General features: G+C 41.3%; 2 protein-coding genes, 1 long non-coding RNA gene and 2 other non-coding genes across 14 annotated transcripts in view; 1 reads left to right on the top strand and 4 right to left on the bottom strand.

The window, feature by feature from the left end:
• pcsk5b (proprotein convertase subtilisin/kexin type 5b) overlaps positions 1–2,528 on the bottom strand; it is a 78,526-nt gene extending 75,998 nt beyond the window's left edge. For all 4 annotated transcript variants that reach the window (XM_044197637.1, XM_044197638.1, XM_044197639.1 and 1 more), the window contains exon 1: positions 1,882–2,528. In XM_044197637.1, coding sequence (XP_044053572.1) covers positions 1,882–2,061 — 180 coding nt within the window. In that variant the 5' untranslated portion in view covers positions 2,062–2,528. The remainder of the gene's footprint in view (positions 1–1,881) is intronic.
• Positions 2,529–2,598: 70 nt separating this feature from the next.
• Positions 2,599–8,649, top strand: LOC122876850. The gene is made up of 2 exons (XR_006378142.1): positions 2,599–2,726; positions 4,200–8,649. It is a non-coding gene; the product is annotated as an uncharacterized LOC122876850 (long non-coding RNA).
• A 296-nt stretch (positions 8,650–8,945) lies between these two features.
• On the bottom strand, positions 8,946–25,684 carry LOC122876848 (ubiquitin-associated protein 2-like). Of its 7 annotated transcripts, XM_044197648.1 has the most exons (30): positions 25,533–25,684; positions 23,908–24,045; positions 23,503–23,580; positions 23,253–23,363; positions 22,909–23,068; positions 22,526–22,603; positions 21,173–21,236; positions 20,837–20,925; positions 20,454–20,506; positions 20,167–20,231; positions 19,769–20,000; positions 19,401–19,656; positions 19,124–19,240; positions 18,655–18,791; positions 17,819–18,054; positions 16,590–16,833; positions 16,390–16,429; positions 15,975–16,104; positions 15,677–15,734; positions 15,229–15,448; positions 14,866–14,957; positions 14,334–14,384; positions 14,133–14,211; positions 13,254–13,448; positions 11,752–11,922; positions 10,600–10,716; positions 10,083–10,156; positions 9,655–9,846; positions 9,478–9,533; positions 8,946–9,047 (listed from the first exon to the last, which is right to left on the bottom strand). In XM_044197648.1, exons 2-29 carry the CDS (start codon positions 24,001–24,003, stop codon positions 9,507–9,509), a joined length of 3,462 nt encoding a protein of 1,153 aa, XP_044053583.1. In that variant the 5' UTR covers positions 24,004–24,045; positions 25,533–25,684; the 3' UTR covers positions 8,946–9,047; positions 9,478–9,506. The 7 variants fall into 7 exon arrangements, with proteins under 7 accessions (XP_044053583.1, XP_044053579.1, XP_044053582.1 ...); XM_044197644.1 differs by lacking the exon at positions 9,478–9,533 and having other exon boundaries at positions 25,533–25,683; XM_044197647.1 differs by lacking the exon at positions 9,478–9,533 and having other exon boundaries at positions 10,612–10,716; positions 25,533–25,683.
• LOC122877085 lies at positions 15,818–15,894 on the bottom strand. The gene has a single exon (XR_006378188.1). It is a non-coding gene; the product is annotated as a small nucleolar RNA SNORD121A (small nucleolar RNA).
• LOC122877084 lies at positions 21,050–21,131 on the bottom strand. The gene has a single exon (XR_006378187.1). It is a non-coding gene; the product is annotated as a small nucleolar RNA SNORD121A (small nucleolar RNA).
• Positions 25,685–26,146: the final 462 nt, after the last annotated feature.

The raw sequence follows: 26,146 nt of genomic DNA, 5'->3' as shown, positions 1-26,146 counted from the left end.
CAGTCATATCCCCAAATCATTTATCACAAACAGTCCAACCCTTATGAATAGTCTAAGCAGGTTTAATTGAAAAACATTTGTAGTCTATCTTTTTGCAATCTACAGCAGTATCAAACTGCAAACAAATGTGCAATAAGTCATCTCACTTGATAAATTTAATTTCATTATCCATATACATCAGTGCAACACTGATATAAGAGGGAGGGGGTTGATGTTGGGGATGTCAAAGTTCACATTAGGAAACCAGAGTGTTATTGCTCCCATGGGAGCGGCTTTCAGCTGACCCCAAAACCAGGAAGTAAAGTAAAACTCTTGTCTATTAGGTGTCAAAGTCCAATGAACGCTCCATATTGAGATGGAAATTAGGGCGAATGGTGGGGGTTGGGGGCAACACTGCACTCCACAGGGGAATTCCTATGGGGGGCTGGTATGGAAGGGGGGACTCCACACATTAGTTCCCGTCAAAGAGGGGGATAAACGAGGCCATTAAGGCCTGCTCTCTGGGGAGTGTAGTGGGTGGGCGGGCTGGATAAGGCGAAGGGAGGGGGGTTCAATAGCTGTTGACTAGGCTACCCCACAACAACCTGTCAGAATGCCCCCCTCTGTTCCACGCTGTCTTCACGTCGAGCGCTGGCAAGTGCAGGCTTGAGCTACCCACGTATTTCGGTCACGATACTCTGGAGTATGTGTGGGGTCCACGTTTGTGTGGCGTATTTCTTTTGTCCACAAAGGACACAGGATTTTTCTTTAAACTTTGTCAAAACGCATTTTCAAGTGACCAATTAAACCTCTCCTCCTGGACCTGTGCAGGCTTCTGTTGATTAATAAACTAACTGACATAATGTGAGAGACAGACAAAAGTGTTTCCCTTCTTTGTATATGTATACTTTTTACAGCTGGGGTTGGGATTTATTTTAGACTTTGCTAAGCAATCAAGTGTCAGATCTAATGAAAACTGTAGTCTTACACTGTAGAGGTATGCATATGCTTGGCGATTTAAAAATGCAAGCTGTAAAATATTGGCTCAGATTTGTGTGAAACATGACATGCTTTTTTCAACATTTTCTCTTGTTGTGGTGCTTCATCAATACTCAAGAAACCCAGAAGAAAAACAGCTTCACCCCATCAATTTGTGAATACTGACAAAAAGTATGGGAGCATGGAAAGAATTAATCCAAAGTGTAAGCAGAGCTCAGCTGTGCTGTTTTCTAGCAGCTGACCCAGTGGGCCTAGTTATGGACTGAGCTGAGATTACACTCACAGGGAGAATACTGTGGATCATAAGCAAAGAAGTGCAACACCCAAATCTCCATCTCTTCCTCCATGTTTATGTTTTTGAGTCAAACAGTCCTATATATGGCACAAATACAATACTACAGCGTTAAGAAGGAACAACATGAGAATATGTTTGACTGTAGACCTTTTAATGTCAATTTCAAGACCATAAACCAAACAGCACTAGCTGTCTCCCATGTGTGTCAAAAGGACCAAGCACATGAGACTGCTGTGGCTGTGAGGCTGATAGTGAGCTCCCTGTGGCTCCAGCCCGCAAACTGAACATGATCCGCGGAAACACAGCGAGGAGGCACCTGTTGTGCCATCCTGCTCTTGGTCTTCTTTATTTGTTCCCTGCAGCTTCTCTCTCCTTGTCTGAGAGACAGAGGGCTACAGAAAGAAGGACTGAGTTAGAGAATCACAGAGAAGGTTCATGGCTCAGGTTTGGACTTCAGACCTTTGACGTTTGACCTCGGATCGTTTGTCTACTGGTAAAGGAATAATAACCACCATGGCATGCCCCCTTTTTAAGAGTTGACAAAAAACAAGAAAACAAATAGACACACAAATAAGGTTCAACTTTGAATGGAGCAATAGGCGACCTACCTGTCCCATGTTCCTATAGCCATATTTGTCCGCTATCCGCTCGGCCACCTCGGGTCCACCGGCTATCCGGACTGCCCAGTGGTTGGTGTAAATCCGAGCTTTGCACGGCGGGGACGCAAAGCTGAGACTGAGCGCCAAGACGCACAGCAAGCTTCTTCTCCAAGCGGCGTTGCGGACCATCTTCCTCCACTTTTAACCCGACTCTTCTCCTCCTCCTCCTCCTCCTCAGCCGACCAGGCAAACAACCAAACTTCTCTTCTCGCCGAGCAAGACTCTCATAGAACACAACTATCCGGGCAAAAACACTGAGAGAGAGAGAGAGAAAGAGAGGGAGAGAGGGGGGAAGGAACGGAGCCCCGAAGAGGAAAAAATATACCCTATCCTCAAACCTCTGCTTTCCACATGGAAGTTGGAAGTTTGCGTTACGTGTGCCCTCTCTCTGTTCCTCTCTCTCTTTTTTCCAACGCGGAGGAGGGGGAAGTGTACGTGTCTGTGCGCCGTGCGTCTTTGCGCGCCAGTTCGTGTACGTCTGTGTGCGCGCGGAGCTCCTCAAAGCTGATTTCTCTTGTCCACGAACAACTCGGATGTTGGTTGTTCAGCTCATCGGGCTTTCATGTGGCGAAATGGCTACAGCGCCTCCCCACAAATAACTAGCTGACACTCTGGAGAGTAGAAACAACTAAAGCCGCGGGGTTTCCCTGCCGAGCTCCGCTGGGTCTTAAAGACACTCCATTTGGATCCACCGCTGACCGCCCGTCCACCAAACACAGAACAGAGGGTGTCAAACTGGGTGCCAGGGAGCCACTTGGGGGCCAACTTCAAGGACTTCCTCGGAGTAACCCCGGGTAAAATGAAGAATGATTTAGTTAAAACCAAACTGACTGGAAGTTATCCTAGTTTTTATTTTCATTGTCATAACGCTTAATTGAACAAAACAACAACGCTCTAAAACAATTGGTATATTATGCAGTTAACATGTTCGAGTCTATGTGGCTACTTCCATAGCAAGGAGGCATTACAACACAACTGACCTCAAAAGTTACAATATGGTTGACTCTGTAGATTGGTGCATTTCTACAGAGTAACCATAACGCTGACCCTGCTCTGAGCCTATTTAGCATGAGTCTAAGATTGTTCATAATCCCAGATATATAGAAGAAGAAAGTTCAAGAACCAGAACAGAGTCATGTTAAAACAGATTATTTCTTTTTTGGCCCCATTATTAATCAGAAATAATCTTACTTATGTAAAAGCATTCAAATATGTACAAAACAACAGTTTATTTATCATAAACATGTTGAGATTATTATCATTGGTTTGGCATCATGTAATGTGCTACACTTTTAAGAATGTGTATATTTTGCTATAAAAACATTTTGAAAATATTAACAACAACAATTATAACATCTTTCACATTTTTTGGGTTTTGTTTGTAGACAAGACAATACTAGTGAAAACTGTATCGCTTTCAAGGCTTGTTTTGTGTTAGTAGCCTACAGTATATTAGTATATAGTCCATATTGCATGTTTTCAGTAAGTGACTGAGATGTTTATATGTTTGCTAGTGTGTCACATTTTAATATCTGATGCAAACTACTGCACATGAATGGCAGTGGTGTTTTCCCCACTAAAATGTCCCTTTAAAAAGTCCACCAGTTAACAAGTGGATGCATTACATTTTGGATACTGCTCCCCCTTCCTACACCTTGAAAACTGCTGTTGAATGCATGCCTTGTCAGTCTCCTGGGCAATATTGACATAGACATACCAATGTAAAGTTGGGTAAACTATGACCTCCAGTCATCATCTAATGGGAAACTGCGATAGACGTAAAAATTATATATTAAAAAACATAAAATTATTCTTTTCTCTCATAAAACATCCAACCCTCTTTCAACATTTATCAGTTTGATTATTCTTTTTGTTGTTGTGACTGTCATGATTTATGGTTCATCGGTCAGATTGCCCAAAATATATCTTTCAAAAAGTGGATTAATTAGACTGAGTGGGTTTACCCTCTGCTAAATCCCTGGACAGGAGCTGAACTCAGGTGTGTTTAACACTGTCATACTGTAACCACCTTACAGAAAACCTTACTGTATGCCTGGGTTGCACGTCCACCACTGCCATGAAAGGCCTTCTGCCCTTGGCTTTACTGCATATTTCCACTTAATCAGTGAAGCTCTAGATGTCATGCCCCCCATCGCAACACAGGTCACAGCTGACTAAACGCTGTCATTATGGAATGTGCCTGGTATTATCTGCAGTTGAGCCTTTCATTCAAGGCCTTTGTTGATTGATGGGTTTTTGTTTTGCAGCAGTTTCCCGGGGATGTCTCTGTGCACAGCGAAAACTCTGTTCTGCATGGGACACAAGTGAAAATCAGCATAATTGCACTAATTGCAGCCAATTTCTCACTGAATGGACCCCGCTGTCACATCTCACAACAAGCGGGGGGACAAGAACATCTCATGGTCCCCCAGATGGAGATGAAAGGCAGTAAAGAAAAAAAACACCCAGTGATCGTTCTTCATTCAGCCAGATGGAAGGGCTTGTAATTTAAAGAAAAAAAGGAGAGGAGACGAAACACAGCAGAAATTGATTTGAGTATCCAAATCAAGTACCCAGGTCACGAGGCCACCTTGTGCACCAGGGCCCCTAATTTCCATTCAGGTCTAAAATGTCGCGATATCCTGCGTGACAGCCTCACAGCTCCCCGAGTTTCTCCAGGGAGTGAACCGAGTGAACCCCAACAAAACGTCTTTGTCAACATCTGAGTGCGGAGCGGTCATGAGTGTCAACAAACACTCTGAGGGGCATTCCTGTGTCTCTTCAATGAAATAATAGGGTGCATCATGTGTTTAGGCCAAACACAACTCCACACAACCTCTGTGATACAACACAATGGTAGGCCCCAATAGGAAACTGCGGCCAACTACCTTTATTCACCAAGGACACAGCTAATTTGTCCATTCAGTATGAAGTCCAACATTTGTAGGAGGGAACCTCCCACATGATTTTCTTGTCTCATCAAACATGTGTGCCCTTCTTGCATTCAAATGCATCTTGCAATTACCCATCTACCACTGCTTCTCCACACCTCTCTCATGTCTCCATATTTATCCATCATGGCCTTTCCTTCCTGTTCTATCATTTGCTCTGCTTTCCTTTCCAGATGTTCTCCTTTTTGTCTGCATCTTCTTTGTCCAATGAATCTGGATCCATTTTTGTCTTTAGAGCTTTCTTCTGGTTGACTTGAATGTTTTTTTTTTTTATCCATTTGACCTATGCTACATCTTGTCTTTACTCCTCTTTCTTTCCTTCATGTACCTTTCTGTTCCTTCAGTTATTTCCCAGGGCCCATCACTCTCTCTGCCCCCACACACTTATTTGTATCTCTCACTGGGTGGGCTTCCTAGGAGTTAAGGCTGACCTTTCAACTTCACTTTGACCTTTGACCTTGTTGCTGTAGGCTCCTGCACTTAGGCCACACTAGCACCTGCCACTCACCGACTTTCCATCCTCTCTGCTCTGCATCCCAACCTCCTATCACCACCCTCCCCTTCTTCTCTTCACCCTCCCCTTTGTCAGCGGTATACCAGGGTTATATAGGGTATTCTGGGGGCACTCACACTCTCTATAGTCAGTGCAGAGAGATGGAAGACATGGGAGACAGAGTGCTATAGCCAAGTAAAACTTTGGTCTCCTGGAGGAACTCTAATTACCATGGTACTCATTCGGTATGGCACTTAAAACACAGAGTTCAAAACAGCTAAAATAATGTGAGAACAGTGTGTCAGGTTTGATTATCTCAGCTTTAGATATTCTTACAGGTCAACACATACTTGTTTGACTGGTCTGCATGACTTATTTTAATTTATGTATTAATTGCCTGTGTTTACTAGATTTATTCAATCTTATTGTGTCTCAAATATGACTCACAACTGTGCATTTCATCAGTGCCCAGGTCAATGTTATGCAGTATAAATATGGAAGGATATTGTCTAAATAAGAGGATTTATTTTCTATGGTCTGTTGAGCTGTGAACTACCTGGTCTGTCCTCTTGTGTCAAAAAAGTACTCCTGTGTATGGTATGGACCCAGTAATTGACTTCAATTGACATAGCTATATTTTGCCATCTGGTGGTGATTGATAATATTACACACAAGTTAAATTCTGTCAATATTTTCACATTAATGTCCATTTACACTTTTACAGGTGGAGAAGAATTACTCTCTATCTGTTCCCAAACACATTATCTGTGCTGAAACTGTAAGCTCTGAGTTACATTATTTCCCTCACTACACAATGATCGGAGAAACTATTGCATTTTAAAGCAAAGTAACTAAAACGTTGCTCAACTCCTCAACTAATTAATTATAGGCATTTTCATTGCACAGCACTCACAGAGCCATCCTTCTGCCTTCACGGAAACATCCTTGAGATAAATAAAATAATAACACATGTAATACACCTTGGTATCATTAGGAATGCATGTGATGTTCTCAAATAAGGGTGTAAAAAATGATTTCAGTTACTTTGAATTGGGAGCCATGATCCAAGCAGATTTTTGTTCCACTTGTCAACAGATTCTATGGTATTTATTGGTGGCCCTTTTAATAATAGAACTAATAAACTAATTAAATTACATCAATAAATAGTATTACAATAACCAAAAAAACAACTATTCAACAACTAAATTCAAAGGAACTGTTCAGTTTGCCCAGCCTCAAGTTTAACCAACAGTCAGAAATAGAAATGATCATGGGTAAACTGGTGAACATCAGTCCTCACATGAGTAGGGTCTGATTATAAAGCTACATTCTTAAATATAAATTATCATATTGCCACAATGTATTGTCAGTCTTGGGATTGTCTGGATGACTGAGGTGCAGACAAACTTACATACCATTGTCTTTCCACATCTATTCACCCTCATTCTGCATGACTGCATACTTGTCCCTTCTTAATGAATATGATTGTGCTGAATTACTGTAGGATTTCAGCACAATCACATTCTTTGTTTCTTCTTTTCACATTTAAACAAAAAGTTTGTGCTGTGCTGAGTCATGAGCTAAGGAACAAATTAGTTCATAATAAGTTATTTAAAAAAAAGATTTAATCTTCTTTCCTTTGATTTTGTATTAAGTTTTTTATTAATAGCATCATATAATATGCATTTCATGGGAAAAGTAGGTGCCTTATGATGGATTCACTGTAATCAGAGAGCCACCTGTGTCTCACTCAAGCTGAGCCACCATATGGCCAACTGGCTTAAAAGACAGAACACAATTATGGCAACCATATCACAGAAAATGTTAATTTCAGTTTCAAGGAACTATTCTTTTTTTTTCTTTTGAAAAATAGGTTATTTTATTTATTTCAAACAACTTTGCAAATTTACAGCAGAAATAAAACAGTTTTTCCATGGATTCTCAGGGCAAAGCAACAAAAATACTTCAGTTAATTAATTTAATTAAATCAAATTGCTGAATTACGATCCTATTTGCTTGCATTGATCACCATATCCTACAAACCACAGTCAACAGGTCAAAACAACCCCACAACTATCAGATTTCCTTATGAACAAAGCTGCACCTACTATAGAATAGAAAATAGATATATAGATCACAGCCTTTACCACAATAAATAAAAGCAAACACAAGGAAGGGCCCATCCTCTGCCACTTATCAACCTTAAGTATGTGCTGGTGATTGGTAATTTATCACAGAAGGTACACAATGCAATGTTTTGCCAGCAGCAACAGAAAAATTAGTTGCAGATTTGGTTTGAGTGACCTTTACATTTTTACTTTGTCATTAGAAATTATAAAGTGAAAACCTTTAGGTGTTTAGTCATATCTGATTCTGCTTTATGAGTTTCATGATCTTAATTTGAGTAACAAATGACATACAGTATGTATACCAAAATAATTTTGGTATACATAAGATGATGAAATGAAAAGTTTTCAGCCTGTGGTGATAGCTTCCATATAACCATATACATGCAATACAGTCATCTGGATAAAATATTATTTACATCTTTCTTCACGTTAACAGGGTCTTTTGTTTCAAACTGTTCTATTTGAACAAGTAAATGTGAAATCATTGGGCATGGGCCTTCTTATGCTGTAAGTTTCTGTATGATTTGCCATTTCTGGTACTGCATTATTAAATCAGAAAACTTACATCTGAACTTCCAACAGTCTAGAAAAACCTGTGTGAAAAAGTGGCACATGCACACACAAATACAAAAAGACGCACACAGACAAGTCAGAGTTCCAACTGCTCAGAACTTTTATTTCAAGGGAAATCAAGGTTAAAATTAAATTAAAATATAAAATTTAGATGGGCAAGTCTGTCTTTAAAGGGAAGGTGTTGACACAAGGAGTAGGCAGCCCTCCAGAGGGAAAGAGGCGGTAGGGGAAAGACAGGAAGCTACAAAATGAAGTTTAGGGGATGAACCTGGTCATTCAGGAAGTTATGTATAAAAAAAAAAAGACAAGACAGATGCAGTTAGTTATAATAAACCCCACCCCCATCTGAAATGTCCTCAAATGCAATCAGTGCTATAGCTCTCCTTTTCCTTTTTCTGGTTTCTTACAGGAAGTTTTAGATCATTTATCTTCTTCACTCACTCTCACTACCATCATCATCATATTCTGTCTTAATGTAATCTTTTCCTGCAGTTTTGAAAAAAGTTAACAAAAAGTCCTTCAAAAATAAAATGCAGCAACCACATTTCATGTTCTTATATATATATATATATATATATATATATATATATATATATATATATATATATATATATATATATATATATATATATATATATATATATACACACACACACACACACACACATAAATATCTTACATGTACAACCAATTTCAAAAAGAGGGGGAAGAGAGAGAACCCAAAAGACTTATGAGGACTTGTGGAGGTGGGGGGAGCGGGGCGAGGAGGCCCAAGGTTGCTCATTTTGACGGTAGTGTGTCTGTTTGTTTTTTTGTTTTAGCTTTACGCACACACACATACACACAGCCTTTTTGGAGGAGGGGAGGCATTCCTCAGTTGGTCCAGTAGGGGGAGCTGCCGTAACTGGACTTGTTGCCTTGGGTTTTCTGCTGCATGCTGTTGGACTGACTTCGCTGACCAGGACCACCCTGCGGAGAACAAGAAGTTCGTCAATCATGTTGAAGACCAAGTAACTACCTAACTGGTTTATTTAATTTCCCATGAAGTTTATTAGCTCGTTCCAGCTGCAGGAACATTTCCAGGAACCTTTTGGAGGGACTCAACTTTACTAGCACAACCCGCAGAAAACTACAGATCCAATTTTGGTCCCTGCGGCGCGGTTCCTGCCCCCTCAAAATATCTGTTCCAGAGGTAGTACTTTCTGAGGGCCCAGGAATTATCAGGGTGGAGTTTGCAGTGATGAATGCTACGGACTCAAACAAAAGCCTTTTAGTGCCTGACTTTTTAGTTCTTGGGGAAAAATGTTCCTGGGAATATTTGGTCAAAAAGGCCTCTTAAGTTCTGAATACTGCAAGCATGCAGGTTAATGCACAGGAGCAGTCTTGTTTGGTTGCTCACCTACGTCAGCTAACTACAACTTGCTGAGGTCACAGTTCTTCAGAAAACATGGGTGTCTAATACAATGGACAAAAATCACAAACACCCAGATTTACAAGACACTTGTAATGATGCAAACTTATTTCGTGAAATCCTGGGTGGGCAGAATGTGATGTATGCCTTGACACTTCAGTTTACCTGTCCGTCCTGTGTGAGGTGATGGTGCAGCAGTTGGGAGTGGGGCTGTTGGTGCGGTGGCAGGATGTGCAGAAAGGGAGCAGGGGCGTAGCCAGGAGCACCCCCAGGGTTCAGGGGCCCCGTTCCCCCCAGTGCTGAAGGCAGGCTGAAGGGAGGCGGTGTCCCCGTGTGGAAGCCCTGCTTGTCAAATGACTGAGGAGATCGGAGAGAAGACAAGAGGTTAAAATAAAGGCCTATTGCGCAAATACATGTCACCTTGATCAAGTACATGTATGTACAATAGTTTTAGAAATAAATTAAATGCAAATCATGCACATTTCAATTAGCATTCCATAAAAGTTGTGTGATTTTAAGACTATTATTTTACAAGCAGACGCATCAAGCCTTGACCTAAACACAGACATACAACAGCAGAGCAAATCACTCACCTGAGTTTTATTGTAGATTGAACCTCCCATGTCAGGTACTCCTCCACTGGTTCCTGACCCTGACAGTCCTGGTGCTGAGGGGAGAATGAATAGAGGGAGTAGGAAAGAAATAAAGAAAAAGATTGGAATTGAAGAGGGAAAGGAGGGAAGCAAAAAGGGAAGGAGAAAACAAACAAGAGGGGAAAAAAATCAAGGGGTTATGGGGGAAGAAGAACAACTGTCACTTCACTGACAAATGAATATTAAGCACTGAATGTTCATTTCCACTGTTAGTAGGAGGGGGGCCAGCCAGTAGGAAGAAGCATATTAAGTGAGGAGGTGCAGAGGCATGTTTCTCACTTTTTTTACCCCTTTGCACATGTCCATTTATGTGCACATCAAAGTGCAATCACACACGTGCATTTACACACCTGTCTCCAGAACACTCGACTGTTGAATCATCTGTAATTGTGAGTACATCCGTTTTTCCCCACAGGAAAATGCCCACTGACTGTGTGTGTTGTTAGAGTGTGCGCACATTTGTGTGTACCTTTCCCTGGACCGCTGCCCGCTGACTTGGCCTGTGACTGGGCAGAGCCTCCGTACCCTCCCTTACTGTACTCCCCACCGTGGGCTTGAGACAGGTCATCAAAGGCTGAAGGAGGAGGAGGAGGAGGAGCATAGAGGAAGAGAGGAGGCAGAGCGAGCAGAGGAGAGGGATGGGGTAGGAAGAGAAAGGAGACGGAGAACAGATGAGGTTGAGAGAAGTAAAGGAATAGGAAAGAGGATGGGAGGAGTAGAGAGAGGGGGGCAGGGGAGAGAGAGGCAGTAAGGTAACCTGACTAAAATGGCTGCCGTGTCTATATTGAGCTGTGTCCAACTTCAGCAGGGGGTTTGAGCTATGCATGCAGCACAAGCAAAAAAAAAACAAAAAAACAAAAAACACAAAAACACACACAGGCCCAATTCCACACACACATGCAGCACATGGTGTACATGTATAAAGGGTTGGAAGGGTTTTCTTTGCCCCCTTTACACCTAATTTGTGCCAAGGTCTCTGTACACACCCAGTGTCTCTTGCAATAGCTGTACCAAACTGTTGCTATACATGAGACACCAGAAATTGTCTGACTAATATATTGTTGTAAGAAGACAGTAGCTTGTGTACTTTTAAGCATCAAAACACATAAGACAGAAGTAATTGGCCAGTTAACCCACTAATATCACCATAACTAGTCAAACTGCTGAAGTCGATCAAGTAACCTTCAACTACTTTTTGTGGCAAGTTGCTGTGACAGTTTGTGGTACTGTGATAGCTTGGCACTAATAATTTAAGATAAACCTGTGCTGCCATAGTTCAAATAAGTGGTCATATTATGCTCATTTTCTGGTTCATAATTATATTTTGGGGTTGTACCAGAATAGGTTTACATGGTTTAATTTTCAGAAAAACATTTTTCCTCATACTGCACAAAAAAATTATACATAACAATAAAGGAAAGGGAAAAAGCATAATATGACCACTTTAAAACTATTCAAAAGCTGAATTAAAACCGCTGGATATAATCTTCACAAGAAAACATTTACCATTACTTGACTTGGAAAAAAAAAAGTGCTGTGTTAATTGTCTGAAAACAACATCAGTCAGAGCAATGACAGACAGAGTCTTCTTGTTTTGTCCTGGTCTTACCTGCACCATATGCATGCTGTCCGTAACTGGGCTGATGCTGTTGGTGGTACTGATTGGAGGGGTTTGCCAGGCCCATTGTAGGTTGCTTGGCCGAACCAGGAGGCACAAAGACGGTGGGGCCGTACTGGAAGGCTGAGGGAACCCCCGGTACACCAGCATAGTACGGCAGACCTGTGAGATGGCGAGTTAGAAAAACAAAGCAAGTGCAATGAAAGCAGATTTCTAATGCCAAAGTCTTTAAGCAACAACGATGAGAAGGGCTCTTTTGTTAATGGGCAGCGTTACATTAATACGGTCTACACAAACTCAAATCGACTTTGTGTCTACATTAACATAAAATCACTTTTCACTTTTGGTATATTGAAAATAATCATTTCCTAAACAAGCCTTGGGCTTTACTGGCAGAAACCTGTTAAATTTTAGCTTCAAGTACTGACATATTTCAACAGACGCCTTATAAACACTTAATCTAGAAGCCAAAAAATAAAATGAGGGAAGATGGTAACTAAACCTGGAAACTGGAAATAGGGATGCCGCAATTATGGCAAAAACAAGTAACTTGATTACTAAAAATCATCGATTCAAATTATTTGCATCGAAGCTTTGTTTGTTTCATTTAATTAAATTACATACAACGCACTGTGTTTAGCATGGATGATTATTACTGTCGCACAAGGCGCTTATGCTGCGTGTGATCCGAGACGGTTCAGAGCGTCTTTGGTGTGATTTGACAGCGCGGATTACAAAAAGGAGGAAGAGAGAAAACAGCGAGGGGCGCAGAGAAGAGACAAGCCAGAGAAAGTGACAGAAAGTGTCCTTTTTAAAGCAAAAGGTGTTTGTTTTTAGGCACTTATATACACTAAACGGGTTTAGTTTTGACAGATATTGTATGCAATTTAAGCAATACAAATGTAGATTTTATATAAAAAAGGATTAGTTTTTAAGAGACCTGTCTTATTTTCTCTTTTGCATATTTACTATTGCTCTTTAATAAAGCAAAAGTATTTTTTATCCAATTACATCAATGGAATAATCGATAGAATACTCTTACTAATTATTAAAATAATCGATAGCTGCAGCCCTAGTTAGAGGAAAAGTCTGCTAGTCGCTAGGCTAAATTTATGCAGTGTAAAATGCCATAGACTTAAGGTAATAATGGTGACTAGCAATTTATAGCAGTTATAACCCCCCCTGTCATCTTGGCTCGAGCTGAACTAAACCTGCCACAGGCTGGCTGAGAGTGAGTTTGGGCTTTTAAGGAGGGGCGAAAACGCACTGCTGGTAAAGTAATGGGGCTCGCTGGATTTATAACACAAGACAAAACGAGACCATCACTGCGAAACAGAACGCGGCACAATAATCGTTTTATCTTGATTATCTTGTTTTCATAATCGTTGGAAGCCAAAATCTTAACTGAAAATAAAATTTGATTAATTGCCCGGCCCTAACTGGAAATACATTACAACATAGTTATCATTAAACATAATTGTGCTTTTCTTTACCAGTGTATCCGTAGCCAGGGGGCAGAGGCGGGTTGAGGAAGGCCTGATTCTGTGTTTGCTGACCCTGGCTCTGTCCCTGTCCCTGTGTTCCTGCTTGGGGAGCCTGCTGCGGCTGCGACTGCACCCCGGCTGTAGACAGGCTGGTTGGGGGAGCCGGAGACGAAGAGTCATTCCTGCCAAACTTTGTCGCCTCGCCTGGACAGAAAATGATGATAGAAAAGACAAAACTGAGGTTGAAAAATAAAAAATCTAAAATTCCTTCTCCAGTGTGTTGAAGAGCTAACGTGAATTATCAAAGAAACCATTGAATTAAGAAAAACTAAGTACTTCAGCGCAGTTGCTGATAAGTCAAAATCACTATGTTGATGTAATCAATATACTTAATATGCTCAAGTGCAAAAATTACTGCTATAAATGTAGACAGGCTGGCCAACAACATCGTCTCTGACCCCAACCATATCCTGAACAGTGAATAGAAATTGTTATCAAACCAGAGATAGAGGGTTCCACGATTTAATATGGTTAGACTCAAGCACTATTTTGTACATCAGTCAATCCTAAAATTATATTTGGAGCTTAATCCCAGATCAAATGTACGTTGGAGGGCCTTGAATATTCTGTGATTGTAATGTTATGTATCTCTGTTTCTTGATTTCTTAAGTTATGTTGCAAATGGAGCTGCTGTGATGCAAGAAAAATTTCAGACTTGATGTGACAAAAGTATTATCATGGACAGACAGATATGTTGTTTTATGTAATGGGGAGTGATTCTGTCAATTGTTCAGTGTCAGTGCGAGTTAACAGCCTATATTGAAACATAATGCAAGGTCAGTAGACATATCAACTCAGAAACTCCAGTTAAACATAAATTTGACTTACCAGAATATGGATTATTGGCCAGGCCATCTCTTCCAGGCATTGTAGCTGTAGTACCAGGGAATGTTACACCATAATAGTCCTGTTTAGAGGGGGGGGACACGAATAATTAAAATGCTGCAAAAAAAAAAAAAAAAACCCAACAACCTAGAAGCAAAGTAATATGCAGTAGGGTACATGACAGAGTAAACACAACTGACTCACCATAGGAAGACGAGACTGCAGCATTTGCAAGTCCTCGTATCCATAGATCTGCTGTTGAAATAAACGTAATGGAGGGAAGAACTGGTGATTATTTAGTACCATGTTAGAGTCTCTACTAAACCTATCTGTTGCCTGCAAACTCCATTTTAGTTTTATCTTCTACCCATTTTAGCTTCTACTCAGCTTTAGTCAGTGTCTCAGTGCGTTCCATAGACGTCATGTTTGATCAGAACCTACTAAAACACAGTCATCATCAACACTGAAAAGCTCTATAGAATAAGGAATTGTTCAATTCAATGTACACACTCATGGTAAATGCAGGGCTCTTTGATTTAAGGTTTGCAGACATGAAACCTTACAAATAGATTGATGCCAGAACAAAGATGTGAAACAGTTCTGTGTAGATTAATCCCCTGAGAAAGACACAAACACCCATCTATTCTTAGTGATTCAATCCTTTTTTCCCTTAAAAAACAAAATAGGGGCCTAATTAATACACAAACAAGTAAAGATTAGGACAGTGTATAGTTACCGGGTAAGCAGGGAGCAAGCCACCAGGGCCCATAATGTACTGGTTGGCCAGGAGAGGCGGCACTCCTTGGGCCAAGTTGGGAGGTGCTTTACCTGGCAAAGAGGACAAACAGGGAGGATTTTTGGACTTGAATTAAATTTTTAATTAAGTAATCAATTATCTTGTGATTTATATTTACATTATCTAGATACATTCGTAAAGATCCGTACAGTCTTACTTGAGTGTCATTACATTTACTGTAAATTAAAGTTAAACAACACAAGAGGAATTGTATTTGAAGAACATGTTTTGTTTTTTGTTTTTAAAGAATCTTTTGTTCCTGTGTTATGGTGATGTGATTCCTGTGTGGACCTATGAGCCTACCGGAGGTGGTGGTGAGCAGGGGTGCCGTGCGGCTGCCTGCAGCTGAGAGTGTGGCGTTTGTGCCATTAGGAATTAGTCCCGGTGCGCCAGATGGGTGCAGACCATTGGTGGCTGAGCTGCTAACAGCCATCGGAGCTGAGGGACCGGGATTGACCACTTGGCTGGACGACGATGAAAAAGCATGGAGGTTGCCGTTACTGCTGCTCTCCTCATTACTTATCTGATAGAACAGGACAAGAGCAGAGAGGGTGTGGGAGAAGAGAACTAGCAACTATTTCATAGGTCAAGGCATGGATGTTTTCCTCAAAGCTTCAGAGCTTATCAGAAATGAAAGTCCTGCACTCAAATAACCCAACTAAACAACAACTAAGTGTTCTTTTATTACCACAACTGCAGAGTGATGTTAAAGTAATTTTGTGTCTGTTTGCAAGCATGTACACACACTTACAGTGAGGGAGGAGCTTGTGGCGAGGGCCGATCCAGATGAGTGAGTACTGGTAACGTGACTAGAAAGAGTAAAGTGATTTGGTTATCCAGCTTAAAACTGATAAAGCAACAAAACTAATTTGCCCAAGAGGCATGAGCGCAATGATGGGAGATTCAGTGCAAGGTATTTCCACATAAAGGATTAAGATATGTGCTTGTAACCATCATCATCTCCAGACAAAAAAAGGGGACGGACACGCACACGCGCACACACACACAAAAAAAAGTATATATCACACTGTGCCTGAACGATCCTTTACCTGCTGAGCGAGGGGATGGGTGCTGAGTGGGAAGGTGTAACTGCAGGGGAGGGGATGTGGTGGCCAGGGCCACTATCACTCGTCATAACGGGAGACTCCGTTTTCACTGTTCTAGACATCGATGACGTAGCTGGTTTAAACAAAAAATGAGATATTCATTTGGTTCATTTCATTTTTGAGTGTTGATGTTACAAACTAATTGTGGGAGGAGGAATAAAATGAAACAATAAAAACAAAGTTGGATGAGAAAGATGGGTTGCGTATGTCATGGTCTTTATCAAACCTCATCCACTCTTAGTGAAACGACTCGTTCCACTTCCTGTCGGGTGCAGTTAGCAATCAATATTCATTATATTGGATTTTGTTGGCCATTCCAGTGCAGTTCTCTAGAACTGATAATGTTGAGAGTACTTACAGTCTTGTGTGCTCTGCGTCTTCATGCCACTGTAGCCATTCTATGAGAAGAAGAAATTATCAAAGTCTTAGTTTCATCATTCAGCTTTTTGCCAGGGATTAAGCGGACAGTGAGCTTTCGAGAAATAACAGTGAAGTCAGCAGTGGTCTACATCCTTTTGGATCCTGTATGTATACAGAGAGAAAAAGGTTTATCCTCACCGTGAGAGCAGCAGCTGAAGGGACATCTTTGTTCTGAGAGAAGCCCAGATGAGGTGGCAGAGACCTTGAACCACTGCTCTCCACACGGCTAGCTGCAGTAGGGGCTGTAGAAGAGGGTGGAGCTGCTGCACTGGGAAGACCCAAGGAGGGGGAGGGTGTGGCACTAGGTAAACCCAACGATGGTGAGGGGAAGCTGGGATCTGATACGGCTGAGGGTAAGGTGGGTAAACTGCTCAAGTGTTCACTGTTCACAGGAACAAGAGATAGGAAGATGGGGAAAGATAGATAAATATACAATAAAACATACTGAGAATGTGACAGAAGTAGAGGCAGAATGTATCATTACTGGTTAATTTAATTCAAGCCGTTTCTAGCTGTAACTGAGCTAAAATTAAGACATCATTCTCCAAACCCCTTTAACTCATTGATAAATGATGTGCCCATGGCTGCAGTGCTTTGCTTTTTACATAGCTCTATCTTGAATGGTTGCTAAGATTTCATGCTGGACAGATACACACATGTACAAAATTAATAATGTATGAAGGTACAAATGGAATGCGTGGAAGGAAGACCTAGAAACATATCAGGGAACTGGGAATCAGCATGTACTAAGGCCCATACGCAATCAATTAATACTTGACTAAGATTGTTACAGTATAAATGGTTAATGAGAATAATATGACTCCAGTCAAATTAAATCAATATAATGGCAAAATCCCAGATTTGTGTACAAAATGCACAGAGATGAAAGGAACACTATTTAATTGTGTGTGGCAATGCAGTGAGAAAATCTTTTTGGGAGGTTAAAAAAGATAGAAAATAGAAAAGATTATCTTAAAAGTATTCTAATGGACCCTGGGTTTTATTATTTTAGGGCTGTACCCAAAAGAAGTATGCCAAAAGTGAACAAATAATGATAAATGTGTCTCCTGCATGACTAACAGAACAAGTGTTACTGAGCTCAATTTTGTGAAGATAATGAAACACTTTTAACATGCTCTTAGGATTCATGTATGTAGAAAAGATGGCTATATGTCTGAGAAGTTGTTCTTTGTGACTCAGCATGCGCTTTGGTTGACGAGGCAATGTTGTCTGATGTTTGTTGCTGTACATGTATGTACACATGTGTAAGAAACTTTCAAATATTTCTAAAATTTATTCAGGTACAAATTTCTCAGACAAACCTGTGCCTCACACACCAATTCAAAACAACTCACACACACACACACCTCACAGGTCCTGGCTTGGAGAATAGGCTGCTCTGTGGCTGCTGTGTGGGAAGAGTGGTAGGGCCAGGCATGAGTGCTGGAGCTGCTGGAGCAGGGGCTTGCTCCCTGGCCAACTCTGTCTGTGCCATGTCTACCGTTCCACTACCAGCTTCAGACCCAAAGTCAAGAGCTCCAAACTGAACATTCAGGCCAGATATATCTGCTGAGCCTGGCATCTCCACTGCTGACGACGGGATCTGAGTAGACAAAGAGGGAATTAAGTAGAACTGGGACAGTATATTTAATCAATTTGATTATTTTGAATTTGTTTTTGTACTGTGTGTAAAAATTGTAAATTATGGAAATCAAGTTAAAATGTGAGCAAATAAGTTATTTTATTTGATGAGTTATTTAAAAAATGAACGTAGATGATAACTGGCTAGTAGCCACGTTCAGTAAAAACAGTCCTGAACAGCTACTTGAATGTGTTACAGTATAAACTGCTATGACTCAAGCAGCAGAAAAGCAGGCTATGGTAGAAAACATATGTATGAGATGGATATACTCAAAAAGGACTGTATACATATCTGTGCCCTCCGTGTTTGTTGACAACATATCTTTGAATAAAAGTAGTTTCCGCAAGCTGTAAACTCCAATGTCTTTACCTCTCTGTCCCTACCACATAGCCAGTCAGCCAGCTGGTTTGTCTCATCAAGCAGGTGAGAGCAGATAAATTATTGATAAGACTTCCAGTTTCTTCTACTTCTTTCAGTCTTGCAAGTAATATTGCTCTTTTGCATGGAGGTTCTTACAGGTTTTTTGTTTGATGAAAAGGTTCAGATATCAGAAGAGCTTACCTTTGAGGGAGGCGGTACTCTGCGTCTCTGTGTCTTTAACTGCCGCTGAGGGGGTTCTGTGATGGGAGGCTCCATGACTGGCAGCTTCGCTCCTGGAGAAGCTCCATCTCTTACAAGAGGAACAGAGGACTCATGACCTGAAGGAGAATGAATGCGTCCCATTCACAATGTTGTTAAAAACACAGCACTAGGATAAAAACAAATTGTCAGAGCAAGACATAATGAAGATGGCCATACTGCCATGATCTTACAGCACAAATCGACAAACAATGCAGATGTGTTTGCTCTCACAGTTACTAAACAGCTCAGTTGGTCATGCAGCACGATCCGCTGCTGCTGGCATTCCTATTTAATTAATCCAATTAATTATGAAAATAATTAGTTGAGTTGCAGCTCTAATGTCATGTGGTATGCTATGCAGACTTTCACAACTTTAATGGCATTGTATGATACTGTTCTGCAATCCTACCTGGCGGGGTGGGGACCTGTGGAGCATGTTCTGTGGTGGGAAGGATGGAGGACTGTTGCTGCCTCTGAGCCAGCTGGCTGAGCACCGCTGATGGCTCTGGCTGAAGCTTCATCTCCACTGAAGAGAATGGGAATAAATGTATATATTCATAGAACTATTGTACTGCTGTGCAGTGCACCTCTTGCATTTTTGTCATCAAGAACAGTTACTTAAGATTTAATAGACATGTATTAAATTTCTGTGTTTGATTTCTTATTTAACTTTCAGATGAACTTACAGTGTTGGGCAGTAACAGGACCATTCTCAACTCTCTGAGCCTTGACTTCTAGAGAGGGAGAGGAGGCAGGAGCAGGGTTCTGTATTGGAGGTGGCCCTGCATCTTTGGAAACACTACCGTTGCTGGTGGAGGCCAACATCTGACTGGCTCTCTGACCAAGCCGAGGACCATTGAGCTGCTCTGATGTCCTGATGTCAGAGGCAGGTCCCGGCTTAGGTACATTCAGGCATCCGAAACCAGAACCCAGGACTGAGGACTGGGAGGATGACAGAAGCAAAACAAGTATAGTGTGTAAGCACAAAGATGCGTGTAATGTGGTTGCTGGTGCTTCCACATGTGTAAGTGTGTGAATGCGTGGCTGTCTGTACCAGTGCAGCATGTGCGTAGGTGGTACCAGCAGAAGCGGCATGGGCGTAGCTGTTGGCTGTGGCGTGTGCGTAGCTGTGTGTTGCAGTGCGTCCATTGTGGTGGGAATTGGTAAACACAAGGCTTTGGCCCAAATCCTCGGCTGAGGGGCCATCGACTATCGCCCCTAAGTCAGAGTCCATTGAAACCCCGACAGCCACTCCAGCCTTAGGCAGTAGGCTAGCCAGGTCCACGCTGAGAAGCAAGAGACAAGAGAGCAGGTAGAGTGGGAGAAAAGAGGTTTGAGGACGGTCGACAAGGAGAAGATAACAGCACAGATTAAATAAAATGTTATTCTCCAAAATAAAGCGTGTTCTCTGTAGTGTTTTAAGTTGACTGGACTTTGGGGAGGATGACTCACTTGTGTCCAGGTGTGATGTGGTTTGCTGGAGCAGAAGAGGCAGTGAATACTTTGGTCTCAGACAACTGTGAGAAAGGACAGGAAGAACAAACAGTCATCCATCAGATTAATATAGGCATATGTACTGTATGGTATATAAACAACCAAGTTAACATCAGTAGCCAATAAAGCTAGACATTAAGCAAGCCAGTGCAGATTTAAAGCAATGTAAGTAAACAAACTTTATGTAAACCCTCAATCTGAAGCATTGCAGATCCCTTTCAGATCATTAAAAAGTGGAGCCTTACATCCTCAGTCCAGTCTTCTGAAATCCAGTCTTCCATATTGCCTCCCCATGCTCCTAAAAAACAGAACAGCAGCCAAGTTAGTGTTGCCATGTTCACACACTCATGATATGCTCTCAGCAACCATCAGTCGTCCCAAAGCAGTGATACAAAATATAGCACCATGACTGCTTTAGTATAACACCAAAGTTATAAGCCCTTAAATCCAATGTGCAGATTCGTTTGGTTTTATTTGGCACCTAGAATCCTGAAATTGGAAATTCACGCTGATTTGGGGCAAGTGAACACTAGATGAGGCTGACACTTTTAAGCAATGACAATTAAGCCATTCCGCAGCTCAAGTAGGAAATGGCATCAAAAAGTAACATCTTATGTTATTTCCTTACTGGTTCCCTCAGCAGGTTCGTTGCAGTCCCCTTCCCATGTCTCCTGGCGAGCTCCAGAGTTAGCTGTGTAGTCCGCAGGATTGAAGGTGCTGAAAGAAGAAGAGTGGAAAGAAGAGACAACAGGAAAGGTGAAGAGTTTGGGAAGGTGAGCCAACATAAGGGAAACTGAAGAGAATACCATCTGGTCTGTTGTTGCTACTGTTAACACTACTGAATGAGGAGATTCAGAAACTTAATTTTCCACACATTTGTTTTTAAGATATGTGCTTGTAATCACCATCACCACCTCCTCATCCTACTTCAGGCTTAATATTTACACTAAGCATATGCTCTTACCCCATTCCCTGGGAGGAGAACCTGTTGCCAGCAGCTGCTCTTCCTCTACCGCGACCCCCTGCCCCTGTGGACACACACAAAACAACCAAATGACCTCGGCTGACTGGTCACTTTCAACCTCAACTTTTCATTAAGCCTTTGTTTTTGTTTTGTTTTTTAAAGACGGCATCAAACTTCCACACACAGTCAGCAATAAGTTTAATGAAAAAAGCAATGTTTCTGTCATTGACCTTTGTCGGGCATTAGACAATATTCTAATTGTTTTTGTTTAGAACCATACCTGCATGCACATGTCTAAGTTTCTTTTCTATCGTGTTCTATACCTGAGTTTTTCTAAAACGTGGCATTGCTTTGGGATTGTGCTCAATAAGTAAACTAATACAGTACACTGTCACAGAAATATCACACAAATTGTGCTGTCAAAACATACAAACATGGGCCAGGGAGGTAACAGTTAGGCTATTTAGACCAAAGACAGCCTGTCTAAGATCTGTTTTTTGGCCAAAGAAAATCCTGAAGTGAAGTTTTACTTTTGGTTCAAGGTATTAACTTGACATTTTACAGTTATTCATAAAAGACAAGCAGCCAGGAGAGTACATGATCTGCTGTTAAAGCATAACAGGCCATCTGACACAATTTGTTTTGAATCACGCCCCGATTTACGTAGCCATTCTTAGACCACTTCTTGTTACAAAGAAAGCTACAAATCAAGTCAGATTCTACTACTTTCCACCTTCACAATCTCTATCTATTGACTACAACCCCCTCCAATACACACACACACACACACAAGCAGCTGCAGGGTCTGAGCACATTCCACATATGTTGAGTGCTGCAATACTCTAAATGACCGTAGACACAAATAGATATGCTGCCAGCTACATAACCAAAAAATGCACAACAACATCTGACCAAAATCCCTATCTAAAGATTGCAGTTAACACAAACAGACGATATTACAATTTGCCTAAATTCATTGACATGTTTACTCAAACGGTGGAAAGGGTTGCCCAAAATAGACATCTAAGCATGCAGCAAACCTACAGGGTAGAGGTTTTCTATGTCTACCACAGTCATATGTAATATGTAAACCCATTCTGATTTGGTTTGACAATGTTTTGGTTTACCAAACTTTTGAAAAACCCATTTCAGTTTTTATCCTGCAGTTTTTGAAATCTCTTTACATTAATGGGACTAGAGCCTTTTGGAAAATTCAAGTAACAAAGTAACACACACACACACACACCCCCCAATCATCTTTATACATCCCAACTTTACGCTTGGACTCACTGTTAACAAAATGACAATGTATTCAATAAACTTTGAAGAGGTGTCATTTTCTGTTTCGCTCACCTCTGCCCCGCCCCCTGCGTCCACGGTCTCCCCCTCTCTCTCCAGGAGCCACCTCAAACCCATTCTCCTCTAACCGACCTGGAATCCAACAAGAAACAAAGGGACAAGGAAATTAAGGTATTAAAAACTCATTATTAATACTCAACTGGGAGAAAGACTTCTGAGCCTTTTTAATTAAACCTGCAGAGAAATCGAAGTTGAGCAAAGCTGAGTAGACAATTCCATACACTCGGAATACTTTTAGCAATAAAAGTGAAAATAAACTGTCAATGTCAAAGACGCATCAAATACCTAGAACACCATTTTAAAACAGAGTGACAAGGACATACATCTACACAATCCAGGCTCTTAGACAGGACAAACATCTTTGGTCTCTTTCTTACCTTCACGCCCTCGGCTGATGCCTCTGCCCCTCCTGTTGGACCCCCCACGTCCACGATTGGCCTCTCTCTCTCCTCCTTTCTTCTCCCTGCTCTCCTTTATCTCTGAGGGTCCTCCTTCTTTCCCAAGGCTCCGCTTCTTCCCGACAGTTTCCCAGGAGTTCTGACAGAGGTTAACCAAAGAATGAGACTGACTCTATAAAATACACCCATATTGTGATTAAAATTTTGCATGGTTCACGGTGTTCCAGTATCTGCAGAAACCCAGAGGAATTGCCATATGACATGTGAACACAAGCACAATATGTGTATGAATATGGTTTGTGCATGTGTGTATAGACTCTTACTGTGTCAGAGGTGCTCTCCAGCAGGAAATTGATGGCTCTGTTTACATCTTCGTTGCAGTCATGGAGGGCTACCATGCACTCATCTTGAGTCTTCCCAGTTACCTCAATCAGCTGTGAGTGTGCAAAACAGACCGTTAAGTTAGATCACCATATGATGCAATGAGGGTCCCAATGTCGAAGAATCCAGTAAGATATGCTGGTCATCCAGAAAACTAATTGACTATATACTATATATGCACAAATGCACTACCTGTTTGACCTTGTCTTCAAAGTCTGCATCATTTTTGTCGTAGATCATTTGAGCTAAACGAATCTGTTCTGCTGTGGCCTGGTAAACAAAGAGTTCAGTAAGAAACAATACAACAGGAACACACAGTACCTGGCCTCATATCTGTATTCAAGCAATACATTAGACCACAAGACACTGGGTTTTATTTACTTATTTCCATGAAAGATACTACAGTCCTGGTGAAGGATGTAGTCACCTTAAAATCCTTTAAGAGTGTCAAATTACATTTTACATTCATTACACATTTTACTTTCAATATCAGTATGATGACATTCAATACTAAGTGAGGTAAAACAGGTATTTGACTCAGACAATTCCTTAGGCCTGTATGCAACTCTGTATGTAGGCACAATGGTGAAAACCCACCTGTATCTGTTTCTGTGGCTGTGTTGTTTGTGTGGTGGTGGGCAGCGTTCTGTCCCGAGTCCCCCGGGCTTGATTGCTGACCACTGAAGTCATCATATACAGTATATACAAAACAATGTATGTACAAAATAGAAAAATCTGGGGGGGGGGGTAAAGTGAAATGACAGCAACATGTAAGTTACACTGCATCACAATTCCTAGTAAAATATAATACAGAATAAATGTCCAAAGCCAGTACAATACACTTAATATAAGCAGACCGAGACTCACTGTTGTCAAGTAGGCCTATACCATGTAAGACTATAAGCCCATCTGTCGCACCCCACCTCCCCGGTTAAATTTAGCCAGCCAAGGGGGGACTGTCCAGGTGTCAACTTACAACCCTCTTGAAGCTCATACACAAAATAACCATGAGTATGCACCAGCATATGTTATGGGTCGTATGAATAACACTTTTTACCCATCGACGACGTCAGGATAGCGACAGCCATTTGCCATTTGATTAAAAAAAGTAACCTCAAAGAAACCTGGACTTTAAGCCAGGCTAAACGGTGTGGTGTCCAAGGAAATCGAAAGCACACAACTTCCCCGAGTTAAGATTATATTACATACAGTAACTGGTTGTCAGCTAATAATACTACTAACTGACAACTTGTCAGCGTGGAAACACAACAAATGAGATCATACTAACGTTATAGTCTGCCACTCGTATGTTGACTGACAGAAAAATGTTAGACAGCAAGGCAGTGTTAACTGTATATATAGCTAGTGTTATCAGTGTTTTTCAGTCGCCTGTATCTAACGTAAGTGATGACTCAATCGTAATCTTATTTAGGTGGACTGTTAAAAGAAGCTCGACCGAAATATGAGCCGCACTTGCTAACGTTCACATAAGCGCTAGGTCAACTAGCTCACGCTAGCTTTAGCCTGGCTAGCCGCTTGTCTTTGTTCCGTGTGCGATACACACACGATTCCAACCGTTAAAATGCCATATTCTACTGGCAAGATATTGGCAGTGTAACCATGTAATTAATTAACCTGTCCGCCAATGTGATTGCTGTTTGTATAGCCTCACTGACACAGGAACAAAAAAAAAAAAAAAAACAAATGTGACAAGTGCGAAGATGTGCCCTTTTGTGTAAATCAAGAGAAAAGCTAACGTTAGTCACTTTGCGCTAACCTCAGTGGCAGATTTAACTAAAGTTACCAGCAGGATAACAAAGCTGAAACGAAACGGAAAAAAGCCGCGTGTTACATTAACGTTTACAACGGTTGGTGTCCAATACTTTAGTATTAGGAATGCAATACGTGTGAGGGATGGAGAAAAGTTGTCGAAAAACGCGCGGCCTGTTAATGTTAAGCTACGACAGATATCAGAAGCAGGCTAACTGCCCCGGCATGTGAACGGCCCGTCCGCATACAATGCAGTACTACAGTACGGATACAACGCTGGCTAGCTAGCGAATTAGCTAGTTAGCTATCAACCGAACAGGACGAACGGTTTCTCTGAATCAGGCGATCGGTTTTCCTTAAACTAATTTAAAAATCATACGATAAGACGCTTAGGTCGTTCAAACGGCTTCTAAATCGATAATATTAGCACAACAAATCTTTCTTTCTGTTACCTGCTAACACGCTTCGCTCAGCCAGCAGCAGCAGATGCCGTCACGTGACCCACCGCGCCGTTGTTCAACGTTGTGAAGCCGAATCTGCCAACCAAAACACACCGAACAGGTCAGGTGGTTCATCACCGTGCCCTGGCGTGCGCGTTCCTGTCTGGGGGCGCGCTTCGCTGTAACGTGTTTCCAGCCTGAAATCGGGTGAAAGCTATATCTTTATAGAGTTTAGTATGTGGTGATTTTTCCATGTTTAGCAAAAGTCGTCACAGATCTAATTCGTGAAGTGAGATCAGATATGGCTTATGCTTTCAATTTTGAGTCTACGGAAGAGTTTTTTTAAAAAAACTTTTATTTTTCCTTGAGCCAAAACAGGTTGTGTAAGTTTCTTTGATGATGGTGTAATACTATTAAAAATGATCCTCTAAAATTCCTACTGTGTTGAGGCTGGCTTCTTCTATTCTATTTTTATCCACCCTCAGCTTTCTGTGGAATACCTACATTTACATAATAAAAGGATGGCAATTTTGATAGGCAAATACTTGGGTAAAAACAACATATCTGCACACTATCCCACTCAGAAAATAATTATCAAATAATCTACTGCCTAATATAAATATTTC

The sequence above is a fragment of the Siniperca chuatsi genome, linkage group LG5 (assembly GCF_020085105.1).
Source record: "Siniperca chuatsi isolate FFG_IHB_CAS linkage group LG5, ASM2008510v1, whole genome shotgun sequence".
Lineage (NCBI taxonomy): Eukaryota > Metazoa > Chordata > Actinopteri > Centrarchiformes > Sinipercidae > Siniperca > Siniperca chuatsi.
Note: the sequence above shows the minus strand (reverse complement) of the source record. Positions and strands in the feature narration are given on the sequence as shown.

Bases quoted from the DNA above. Each gene is read 5' to 3' on its own strand.
- LOC122876848 (XM_044197644.1), bottom strand. From the start codon at position 24,003: ATGATGACTTCAGTGGTCAGCAATCAAGCCCGGGGGACTCGGGACAGA. The intron at 19,657-19,768 runs GTACAGACAGCC...TCATCCTCCCAG, and splicing joins CCTACGCACATGCTGCACTG to TCCTCAGTCCTGGGTTCTGG. The intron at 15,735-15,974 runs GTAAAGGATCGT...TACTCTTTCTAG, and splicing joins CCCATCCCCTCGCTCAGCAG to TCACGTTACCAGTACTCACT.